The following is a 13579-nucleotide window of genomic DNA, read 5'->3' on the forward strand; positions in this document are numbered from 1 at the left end:
GCAAAACAAACGACGTAACATGCTGAGTTCAGGCATAGTTTTTTTTCAGGCATTGCTCATTTGCATTCTGCAGCACATACTCAACACAAATCGAGTTTCAAATGGGAGTTTTTTTAACCATACTCCATACAGATCTTGATTTGGCTCCCAGTGATTATTTATACCCGAAAATAAAAAAGTGGTTAGTGACACAGTGTTTTGAACTAGACAAGGAGTTGATAAACTATGTTACTAGATAGCTTAATTCACAGGCGGCATAGTTTTATGACAAATATTTTCATAAGATTGTTTAAAGGTATGATAAGTGTGTTAATTTGGATGGCAATTATGTAGAAAAGTAGCTAAAAGATGTGTATATATATATATAAAATAAATTATTTTTTTTAATAAACCCCAAGTTACTTTCTGAATAGCCTTGTATATATAAAAATTGTTGCTGTAAGTAATATAATAATGAAAAAATATTGAGACAAGGTGATGTAAGGATTAAAATCTGTGATAGTGAGATCTGTTTGTATTATTGTGTTTGATCATTTATTTGTTATTAATATAAATAGACCAGTATTTAAACAGATCTTGATTTTTTTTTCAGATTATTAAAGGAAATAGTAATAATTTCAGTGAACTTTTGGATCCATCAAATTTTGAACACAACCTTAAATCAGTTAATAAATTCTATGAAGAATATGTACTGAGTGTTGGAGATTTTGATGAAAGAATATTTCTTGGTAAGGTGTATTCATTCATAAAATAACAGTGAAATTAATTTTGAATAGTTATAAAAAAAATTGAAACACAAATATAGTTAATATAATATTAGTTTTACCCCCAATGAATGATTTTTATGAAAAACTGGAGTGTTTGGCAGAGAATATAATATAACAAGTTATTTTTTTAATACCGGTGGGGCAGTCAAACTGCACTTTTTATAGGTATTAACAAAAACATACAGAAACATTTTTTTAGTCATATATTGCAACAATGGAAATATTGTAACACAAATGGAAATTAATATACAAGCAGAAAAAAGATAGATTTTATATTACTCCAATAAGGTGGCGATCATAATTTTGTACGCATTGTCCGAGTCTCATATGAAATTCTCATTGACACCTTGTAGTACTGCCAGTTTTGTTGGACGAACTTCTTCAATCTGCACTTTTAACATCTGTATAGTTGGATGAGTCTCAAAAACATTCTACTTGACATATCGTCATAAAAAGTAATCACAAGAGCTCAGGTCTGAGGATCGTGAAGGCCACTGAACATCCCCATTCCTGCTGGTGAGGTGGTTCGGGAAAAGGTCTTTCTAGTTGTATATACATGTGTTCAACTAGTCAAGGATTTATTCTCATTCACAGGAAACTGTTGAAGTTCTGGAATGAGGAAGGTTTCCAGCATCTGAACATAGCGAGCTGATGTTATTGTAGGCACGCCTATCATCATCCTGAAAAAATACAGATCAATTATTCCATTCAAAGAGATCGCACACCAGACTGTCATTTTGGCCAGATGGAGAGGCCGTTTGTAAAGTTCTGGAGGGTTGGCTGCAGCCCAATAGCGAAAATGATTTTTATTTGCATATCCACTGAGATGGAAATGAGACTCATCGCTCATCCATAGATTATGGATGAGCTGTGGGTCATCTTCAAGCAGCTGTAACATGTGCTCACAAAAGCCAATGCGGATATGAGAGATCTCCAGGGTTCAAAGCTTGCACTATTTGAATTTTATATGGGTGTAAGTTTAAGTCATAATGCAAAATTCTTCTTACTGTTCGAGTTGAAAGTCCGAGAGCAACGCTGTGGTGCCTGCCAGATCTTCGAGGGCTTCTTGTAATTGCTATTCGTACAGTCTCTAAATTTTCAGGTGTCCAAACAACTCTTACACTACCACCTCTTCTTGTTGTTTGACCAGTTGTTTTTAGGTTGTTAGCCCAAACATAATTGGCTTTCCTGCTGGGAACAGGAGCACAAGATGGAATTCACGTTGTGCATGAATGGAACTTAGCGATTTTCTAAATAAACTGTAACTGTTAAACCTCTCTGTTCACCAGTCTAATGCTGCATGTTTACCAACTTCTAAATGTGCAGAACATTAGGTCACTGCCTACTTCCCCCACCACACACCTCCACTCTACAAGCTTTGTTCAAATCTGAAGTTTGACTGCCGTACCTTAAAATGTATTTAAAAATACATTTATTTAAGATGTGTTAGAAGTATGTTATATTTCAATTGTTTCCTTAGTATGATAGTGTTGTGCGTTAGTATACTTCCTTGTATTCAATTGTTAAAAAAGATTCCTGGTTTTTATTTTTGTTTAAATGTTGTTGGTTTTGGTGTATTTATGAAAATGTTTCTATGAAAGTTGGTGCAAATATTGATTATGCTGTTACAGAATGCTTTTAATGTATGTTGTATCTTTGCAGTGTATCTTTTTTGTGTCGAATTTTTTTTAATCTTAATAAAATTTTTATTCAGTTATTATTTTTGAATATAAAAAATCTAAAAGCTGACTGTAGTTAGAATTACATCTTAGTTAAATAATTGCACAAGAATAACTTAGCTCTTCTTGCAGACATTCAAAATAACTTTGTAGTGAATGAAGTCCTCTCATGAAGTAAAAATGCACATTTATTTTAGAAGTATGTTGTGACTAAACTTTATTCTTGCATATTTTTCTTGCCACAGTAGTCAGTGTTATATGTATATAAGTGCATTTGTTTGTACCTACATTATAAATAATGGGTTGTGCTACAATAATCATCCTGCTGATAACCATTACTTCTTTTTTTTTTTTTACTGATCATTAAATATAAAAAAAAAACATTATTACAATGTGGCATGAGTTGATAATGTGAATTGAGTTCTTGGTTTATGCTGAATACTGTTACTGCTGGCAATTGCCATATGTTGATCAGCTCATCATGTGGAAATAAAATTTTTTACACCAGTTCTACAATTGTTTTCAACCCAATAAAAACGTACTTTTTCATGTGAGAAACAATATTGAAAAATACTTGATGTGGGTTTTCACTGTTAAGTTAAAAATAACATTATTCACAAAAAACTATATAATTGCAGGAATAAGCACTTTATTTTGCTGTTTGTTTTTTTGTGAAGCGCATGAAAAATCCCATAAAAATGGGAGACCAGTAATGAAGTTGTAACTAGTAGAGTTTTATTGCTGTTATTTTTTTCAGATTTAAAATTAACATGGTTAAAGTGTACTATTGTATTGCTCTTTAATACAGAAATTTACTCTTAAAGTAAAATTAAATTTATTCATATAAGATAAAATTGTTTAACATTATCATTGTGTTACTTAATTTTTCTGTACTTTTATTTATTTATGTTTATTTATTTTTTTGAATACCCTCTGTCTGCCATTTGTTCTTTAAATTAATGTGTTTTTCCTTTTCTACCAGTATTAATGTTACGTGTGCTTATTTGTGTAGGAGATGATGCAGGCAGTGATATCGGTACTCCTGCAAAAATTATAAGCCAGACTGGTATAGATTTTGCTGAAAAACTACAAGCTAAAAGAATAACACAAAGCCAGAACTACAATGTGTGTAATGAGTTTTTGTCAGTAGTACTTAAAATAATCTTGTTTGGTTTGGCCACTTATTAAGTGGTTTTTATTTTTTTTAAATTTATTTATAGTTCAGCAGATATAAATTTTTTTTTATGTACCCCTCACATGCATACACAAATGCATACACTGAACTATTAAAAATGTAATACCTCATTAGAATAATGATAGCTATATCTCAGAATGGTAAACCAATAAAAAATTACAATTATTTTTTTTATTTATTTTTAAGTATTTATTTTATAAAAAATATCATGTATTATAATTTTACAGTTTTTTAGATTAACAAAAACATTTATTTACTTTACAAAAAAATAAATACTACATTATATATTTACTTACATTACTGATTACAATATTCTTGAAGACTGAAAATTCAGTCAGAGGGATGGTGCTATATGCTTGAAACAAGAGAAAAAATATCTACTTCAGTTGAACTTAATTTTAAGTGTAAATTTGTTTAAGGTTCAGTTTATTATTAAAATAAATTTTTTACTGCCACCGTAGAAGAATATCCAGTTTCGCAAATATATGTGGTAGAAAATGGATTTAAAGATAACTATGCTTTTCTGGACAGCAATGGATATTTATTTTTAACCTTTAGCCAAAATTCACGTAACTAATTTTGTAAACTGCATTTTGAAATTTTTATCACAAGATAGTTCTATTAAGTTTCTGTTTCATTTTAAGTTAGATTTCCAGTAATGATATCCAGTATGAAAGGGTTTCATATCCATAGGGGTTCAAAATGGCCATTTACAAAATATTCTTCAAAAGTTTCAGCAAGCATTTTGCGACAGTGTCCATTAGGAACAGTTGCACCTATAAATATAGTTCAATCTGCTTAGCATTTCTCCTTTAGAAAACCATCTAACCGTTGTGTGTAGCAGTAACTAATTGTAGTCACTCCCCATTTCAGAACACAGTTGCAAAAATAAATGTGAGTTAAAAACTCAAAATTAATAAAATTGACCGCCTTGACAGCTTCCTGTTTACATTTTCCAGGCATCTGCTTTATTGATAAAGCATTAATGAAAAACAAATTTTTTTGCTTTATTTTTCTATTTTTGTCAGCTAAATATTGGATGACAGTAAATTCAATATTATTGTACTCAGGCTCATATTTTCTTACAACTTTCTATATTTTGTAGCAAAAAGATCTTGTCTCACTGGAAATAGATTTTAAAATGAAGTTCAATGGTACAGGTTTTGAACTGATGATGTTCTGTATGTTGTTGCTCTGTTAAGCCACTTATTGATGTTGATTTATATTTTACCTCAACTAAACCAACTAAACTATAAATTTATTCAAGCAAATTACAGAAATAAGTATATATATAAGAAAAAAAGTCCCGTGTAAGATACGTATACAAACACTAGCACTTCAGTTTTATTAAATGAAAAAGTAATACAGTAACAATATTTTCAAATCAGACTTTTGCAGAGTATGTAAAAGACCAGAAGCAACTGTATCCGTCTGTAACCGTGACCAACTAGCTTAATTGCTGGAGGAAAGTGTGGGAATCCTTTTAGTGGCCATTAAAAAACTTATTCATACACATGCAATGCAGTACATGTATGAGACGAACAAGTCACTACATGTTAAGCTGTGCCATGTTAGAATCCATTGATGTTGCATTTTTGTACTAACCTGAATAAACTGTTATTCTTATTGTTCTATACATATATAATTTTCTTAAATTAAGGAAAAGGAAATCCATGACAAAATACTTTTTTATAATATTCTCAAAAAAGGTTTGTGAATTGCAGATCCACTGTTAATAATAAATAAATAAATGCATTGGTACTACTACTACTAACTACTACTACTAGTAACAATAATAATAATAAATATTTGTTGTACTAATAATAGGTTTTTTGTCTGTTTGTGTACCAAAGTTTGAGAACCGCTGTTATAATTTAATAATTAATTGATATGTAATGTAGAAAGATTTATTTGAAAGAACAATCCATGGACATTTAAACATATATTTTATCTTCTCCTCTAGCTACATGTACAATATAGTAACAGTAACATATACTGACTGGAAAACTTGACACACCATCTTTTCTAATTATTAACATTGATTAAAAAAAAATAAAATTAATTATTTTTAAGAATATCATATTATTTTGTAAAAGTTGGTTTACAATTTTTCCATTCGATTAGTTGTGTCCAGTGTATAAATACATTTGTGGCACAAATAATTTATATTTTGGTTGATAGTATGAATATTATTTGTTGGAAAAAATGTGATGCATATCATTTGTTAGCTTGCTTTTTTTTTAAACAAAAGATGCAATAATACTAATCTATAAGTAAATTATATGTATGACTTTTTAGGATACTAATATTATTTAATCTTAAAAACTCAATTGTTAAAGATAATATACCCCTCACATGAATTACAGATGCATACACTGAACTATTAAATATGTAATATCTCATTAGAATAATGATTGCTATATCTCAGAATGGTAAACCAATAAAAAATTGCAAATTATTTTTTTGTATTGTAAAGGATCTATTCTTTCCCCTGTATGAATACAGCACAATCATTATATAATGTAAAGTAACAAATGAGAGATGATATTTTTCCTGCCAGTGACATCCTGTGTACATTCCACTGAATTGGTTAACCAAGATAGTAAAGTAATGAAATAAATAACACATTTTCCAGCATTTAACAAATGTTTAAACTATGAAAAATTAAACAACTGTATGTAAAGCTTACAAAGGCTAGTGTTATCACAGTTTTAAAACACTTTTAGATGAATGTAAAAAGCAAGAATTAAAAGTAGCAACTTTAACATTAGTAAAAATTAAATTTATGTATTCATAAAACTACTGTACAGTATTTTTTTTTTTAATTTTAAGTGGTTTCTTGTAAACCACTTGATTTAAGTTCAATTATTACTTTGCTTTTAATCTTTCAAAAACATTTTAATGAATAAAATAATATTTTTATTACAACCTTTAAGTTTAGTTTACTTATTAATAAATGACTTTTAATTTATTATTTTTAAGTCATAGACGTTGTTGTGTTCTAGTGGTCACGGTTGACTCCTGGCACCCCACTAACTGGTAGAGATTATCTGAAAAGTCGGGATCCCAGTAGTATTACTCCTGTTTCTACAGCAACCCAAAGTGTCAGCAGATTACAAAATATGATAAGTGGACATCAAGCAAGTCCAAGTCTAAACTTGCAAAACATTATTGCGTGAGTGAAATGTGGTTTTTGGTAGCACAGTGTAATTATTTTGTTTTTTTCCCATGCAAATAATATTGAGCCGTGACCAACATATTGTTTGTTTCATTGATAATAATTTTATGAAGTGCATTTATGAATTAGTGGTTTAGAGGTACAAGTAATCAAATGACGATCTTGATTGAGATACTAACAAGTTGTTGGTTGATTTTAAAAAAAATTGGAGATAAATGTAGACTAATAAAATTTCATCAGAGATGAATAATTTGTAAATGTCAATTACCAATCGATGTAAATGAAATTTTGTGCAATGTATTCTTTACATACAATTATCAAAAAATTTCATTATTAGGTTAACAAAACCATTCCTATTATGATCAACAAACTTCTTTCTTAATTCACAATATAAGGCTTAGTACATTAGAAAAATAAGGATAATAACTTATAATTAAACTAATTAGTAATGTCAGCTCACTGACAATAAATTTTAAAAGATTATCTGTAAATTAGTTACAGCATCGATATTCAGTTATTTAGTTATGTATCGATATTCGATATTTAGTTTGAACGATATTCAAATGTTTTTGTGCTGTAGATGTGAAAGCTAGATATTTTTCTATTAGTTGGCTCATTCTATGTCATGCTAACAGTGTCTGATTTCTTGTAACAAAATCTTGTTTATTCGAGAATAATAATTTTACTAAGTAGTAGACTGCAATATTTTCATCATGTTCATTAATAATCATAGCTATATATTCTTAATATTTTAGTAAATTATAAACTGGTAAATATAAATCCCCCAATGGGGTTAATATTGGAAATATGAATTCATTATAAAATATATGAATGAGACTCAAAAACTTATGAGTATTAACTTAATTTTTATTGAAATACAAATAAGTGTCATTATTAGGATTGCCAATAACCAAGAACAATGTTTGTTAACATGGGTTTCTTAATTAACTGAGTGAATTGGCCACAAAAAAAATACCTTAATGCCTAACTATTAACCAGTGATTTCATTTTTCCCTCAGCCAATACCTCAAGTTAAATAAATAAATCAAGTTGAATAAATAGGTTCACAATACTTTCCGTTAGTTAACTCTTTTTTCAAAGGTTTCTTGTTAACTAGCTCCGGCTTAATTGGCTTATTATTATTATTATTATTTTGGTGTTTCATCGTAAGTAAATATTAAAAAATGAGTTAATTTTAAACCTAATATTAAATGTTTAAATTGTATATATTTATTTCAGACAATAATTATTTGAAATTCTATGAAATTTGTTTTAATTTTACTGAATAGAAAAAAAAATGGTTAATTATTACAGAATTTTAGTAGAATATGACTGAAATTAAAATATTTTTCAGTCTATTAATGCTATTTTATTTAAGTTTTTATTTTTAATTTATATTACTGCATTTATGATATTTTATGTATGTGTATGTGTATGTATATATATATATATACACACACATTTTTTTCCTTGAAATCAATCTTTAAGATTCCTATTATTCCTCTGTACTGTTAAATTATATTTATATAAACCACCTAATGTTGAATATTGAGATAAGATATAATTTACCTTAATTTTATCATAAAAGTACTTTTGCAGGATCTTGCATCCTCAGTCATGATTGAATAATTAAACAGCATATTGTTAAAAATTAAAAATACTGAAATAAACCATGCACATTGTGTAATATTTGTTATATTAACTTTTCTTATTCTAAATTTATGTTAATATCAAAAAATATAATGTTTATTGTTTTTTAGATGGTTCCATATTAGAATGTAATTTATTATTTTTATAATTTCTATAATTTTTAAGAAATCTAGTTTTAAAGGATCTATTTTTTCCCCTGTATGAATACAGCACAATCATTATATAATGTAAAGTAACAAACATTACAACTATGTGCATGGTTTGTTCATCCATATTTTTAATTTTTAACAACAGGATGTGGGATCATGTGAAAGTACCTTCATGAAAAATTAAGGTAAGATATGTCTTATATCAATATACTAAGGTGGTTTATATTAATAGAATTTAAAATATATATATATATATATATATAGGGTGTTTCATAATGTTCTTAGGAGTTATAAAAATTCTGTACAAAAAAAGTATTTCACTTACCTAAATGAAAGTTGTACGAGGTGATGCATGAATTCTAACAGTTAAACATGTTAAAATGTACAAATGTTCAATATGTGTTCCTCTGGTGACAGTACACATCAACACGAAAGTCTAGCTCTTGCCAAACTCGTTCTAACATGTCATTTTCGATAGAGTGGGTTGCATTGATTATGCAAACCTTTAGCTCAGCGATAACGTGCGGCATTGGTGGGATAAAGGCCTTATCTTTCAAGTAACCCCAGAGAAAGAAATCACATGGCGTGAGGTCTGGTGATTTTGGTGGCCACAGCATAATGTGTTGGTCTTCTTCAGATGCATGTCCTATCCAGCGCCAAGGTACTGTCGAACCTCATTATGAAAATGGGCAGGATAACCATCTTGCTGGAAAATGAAGTCGTTTAGTTACTGAGGCATAAGCCATAATTGTAACATATCCAGGTATACCATGCCAGTTACTATCGTTTCCATAAAAAAGAACGGCCCATACACTGCCTCTCGAGAGATCGCACAAAAAACGTTTACTTTCAGAGATTTCCGAGTGTGTTCCACATAAGTGTGTGGGTTTTCAGTTCCCCAAACTCGCACGTTATGACAGTTTACTTTGCCGCTACGGAAAGTAGCTTCATATCTGAAAATTATCTTGTTTAGAAAACCTTCATCTAACAATATCTTTTCCTGTAACTGCAAACAAAAATCGAGCCTATGTGTTCTATCTCCATCAGAAAGACGCTTGATTAATTGAAGATGGTACGGTTTGCATAATAAACGTTTATGGTGAACTCTCCACACTGTTGTTTTCGGAATTCCTAATTCTCTGCCTGCAGCTGCAGTCGATTTTGACGGGCTCCGAATGAAACTTGCAAACACATGTTCGACATTGACTTCTGAGGTTAATGGATGACCAGTTGATTTTCGCTTGCACAAGCAACCAGTTTCACTGAATTGTTTATACCATGCATGAATTGAATTGTCACTTGGTGGCTCCTTATGAAATTTCAACTGACACGCACATTGCACAGAAATTACTGACTGACTGACAAGTGAAATTCTAACATACAAAACGACTTCTCCCTTCCCGTGGCAGTCATTTTCTCTACTGTCGATAACTAGCGATCAAATGGTTTACTAACTGCCTGGTATATGTGGAAAAAAACTATTTGAAGTACTCTTTCATACAGTACTTGTTTTATTCTTATGATTGAAATAGTTTTTTGTTAATAAATTTTCGAAACTCCAAAGAACATTATGAAACACTTGTATATAAACAAAATATTCTCTTGAATATTAAAATATAATTTTTATAAACTAGGCTAAATTCATACTTGTGTGTTGGGAAGAGGAATAGCCTTTTTCAGCCTGTCATATCCCCTTTTGAAAATCAAAAGAGTATTTTAATATTCCATAAGTTATATTTTTTAAATTCATATTATATTCAATTATTAAATCCAAAATATCAAAAAACTGTATTTTGTTGGTTAGTTGCCCTAGAGATGTGCTTCATAATTTAATATAAATTAAAGTCTCCTAATAAGTCAGTAGATGTAATTGTATGAAACAGCTTAAAATATAAAAATACAGGTTTTCTTTGAGCAGAAATGTTTATAATTAATCTTTGAAAACTAACATTCACAAATTTTTCTGTAAAGAGATGCTCCTCTTTACTTACCATTAATTGTATTTTATTTCTTCTTCATTCGTGCAGTGTACTTCACCAGCTGTAACTTTTGATCTCTTACACTTGATTCACTAGTAATTATTGTTAACTAACCTCAGTAATAATAGCAATGTAGATGTAGTACATGTTCAGCAACTCTCCTGCATGGGAACAGTTAACCACACTGTTAATACCTTATAAGATACACTGAGATACCTTATGACTAATAGTTATAAGGTATCTCAGAAATGAAAAACTATTCAAGAACTTAGTTATTACAGATTGTCTAATCAGAGTGCTCACAATAAAAAAGGTAATATGGACAATTATTAAGGTTCATATGGATATTTAAAATTGTGTAATGTTAAGACAGGAAAGCAGATTTGGATACTTATTGGAGTAACAACACTGAACAACATCAATTTGTTTGTTTTTTTCCTTTCTTATGTAAAGGAAAGTAAAAAATTACTATTGGAAGAGTAGAGCTCTTTTTTCTTGTTAATGCTGCTATAAAAATAGCAGTATGAAATACTGTTATGATAACTGTATGCAGTACCGTTATAAAAAAATGAAAACATACTGATAAATATTAATTAGATTATGTTGATATAGTATATTCAAAAAATTTAGTACTTTATTACTTGTTACCTAGGAATTGTACAGATAACCCTCAAATTGAAGAACGAGTTACAGAGATGGGTAATATGTTTTGTGCAAAGTATACTACAGTCGAACATCTTGACTCGCATATTGATTTTGCCAAGAAAAGACTTCACCTAGCCACTTGTTTATATTACAAACTTTTAGAAAACATTTTAACAGAAGAAATGAAAAAGCCAAATTTTGATTGTAATGTAAGTAAGGAGCATGTTGTTTTTGTAATTGTAATATTAAAATTGTAGTACATATTTTATCACAGTTTGTATCGTAGATGTGTATTATTATAATTATAATTTCAATTACTTTCATAAACAATATTAAATTTTAATTTTCCATATAAAATACAGAGTGATCATAAGTTATTCAGCACATTTTAGATTTTATAAAAAAAAATAACAAAGCAATGTGTACTTATCTGCATGTTTTATTGTTGAATATGTCATGTCATTCAAATAGTTTTGTTTACCTCTTGTTGGATGTAAACGTTGGGTTACCTATGTTCAGTTGGTGGTACTGCGTACTCCTATAACATAATTAGATGACTAGTGCTTGTAACCATTGCCTCGGTGAAGAAGAATGGTCCGATCACTTCATAAGCAGTTAATGCACACCAATATTAATTTTCAGTTTATCGTGTTGTGTTTGTTGAACGACATGAGGATTCTTGCAACCTCATATCCAACAGTTATGATTGTAAATGTGTCCAGAAACATTGAAGGTAGTTTAATCAGAGAAGATTATTTTTTCTAAAAATGCATTATCTTTGTTGACTTTTATCAAGAATCTCCACAGTAAAATTTTAACAGTGAGGTTTATTGTCATCTGCGATTGCATGTGTTGACTGAATTTTGTATGCATAAAGTTTTAGGTGCTTGAAAACCTAGGTTATGTGAGAATATCACATTTGTTGATTGTGAAATTCTCAGTTCTAAACTCAGACGAGTCAGTTTACCCAGACCTCTAAAGTTTCTCTTGCTTGATCTACAACTTCTTCAGAGATAGGAGGTCTGCCAGCACCTTTTTTGTGTATTACACTTCTTGTATCCTAAACTGCTATCAACATATAATAGAGTATTTATTAGGAGGATCACAATTGTGCTCTAAACAAAAATGTCTGTGAACAGTAATAACAGATTTGTTTTTATGAAACCATAGTACACAAGTTGCTTTCTCTTGTACAGTAGCCATTGCTCAACTGAGGATTCCCGTTTAGCATTGTGCCAATGTGTTCATTTAAGGTCTAATATCTAAACTAATGTTTGAAAAAAATCAATGCATGCTGCATTACTTTGATCATTTTTTATTAACTAATTATAATAATTTATGTACATCTGTATTTTATCTTGGGTTTATTTTTTATTAAAATTAGCATTAGACATTTTATTGTATTTTCAGAATATACAAATTGGTTTACTCTTAAATGAGTGTTCACTAATGTCTACTTGTAGGGTTTTTTTTTCATGCAGAGGCCATCAAATATTTATATTTGATACTATTTTATTCTCTTGTTTGTAATCCTACACATACCCTTTGCATACTTTTAAATTTTCATGAAGATTTAACATGTTCCACTGTTCATTTTAATCTTCAACCACACTTGTTTTTCTGTATCTGGTGCATTTTGTAACTGTTATTTTTTCTACCTTCCACATCAACACCTTTCAGAACGTTTGGCTACTAGATCAAATAGTAGAAAGGTGGAAATAAATAAAATGGAAATAATCCTAAGCAGTAGGTAAAAATAACATGAGAGAGGTGCTACAAGCAATTAAGACAGAAAATAAAATTATGCATCTACTGACATAGAAGTGAATATACTTAAGTGCAGAGGTGAAGAACAACGGAAAAATTATTATTATTTATTAATAATTTAATTATAATAAACATAATTTTATTTTCTGTCTTAATTGCTTGTAGCACCTCTCTCATGTTATTTTTACCTACTGCTTAGGATTATTTCCATACTTCTGGCTATCTTTTGTTATATCATATAGTAATAAATATTTTTGTGGTAAAAGTAAATTGTTATTATTATTTTAAATTATTCAAATAGTATTGTTTTTTTTTCATTTATCTATTACTGTTTAAGTATACTTCATCATAGTGTGGGTATATAATGTACCATGTTTAAGTTTACTTATTAATATGATTTAAATATTAATATAACAAACATATTTATAAATTTAAAATTTTTTAAAATAGGTATTAAATTCTTATTTATGTCCTATGAGTTTAGATGGGCACATGCAATTATGCTTAATATACTTTTTTTACAAAAGTATTTATAAAGTTGGTTAAATCCAAGTGTTATCATAATATTTA

The 13579-nt window shown here is 29.1% G+C and overlaps 1 protein-coding gene across 3 annotated transcripts in view; it reads left to right on the forward strand.

Annotated features, from left to right (window-relative positions):
* Positions 1-13579, forward strand: part of LOC142321585 (retinoblastoma-like protein 1) — a 79947-nt gene that overhangs the window by 19080 nt on the left and 47288 nt on the right. For all 3 annotated transcript variants that reach the window (XM_075359794.1, XM_075359795.1, XM_075359796.1), the window contains 4 exons: positions 593-728; positions 3459-3571; positions 6647-6816; positions 11250-11451. In XM_075359794.1, coding sequence (XP_075215909.1) covers positions 593-728; positions 3459-3571; positions 6647-6816; positions 11250-11451 — 621 coding nt within the window. The remainder of the gene's footprint in view (positions 1-592; positions 729-3458; positions 3572-6646; positions 6817-11249; positions 11452-13579) is intronic.

Source organism: Lycorma delicatula, chromosome 3, assembly GCF_047948215.1.
Source record: "Lycorma delicatula isolate Av1 chromosome 3, ASM4794821v1, whole genome shotgun sequence".
NCBI classification, from domain to species: domain Eukaryota; kingdom Metazoa; phylum Arthropoda; class Insecta; order Hemiptera; family Fulgoridae; genus Lycorma; species Lycorma delicatula.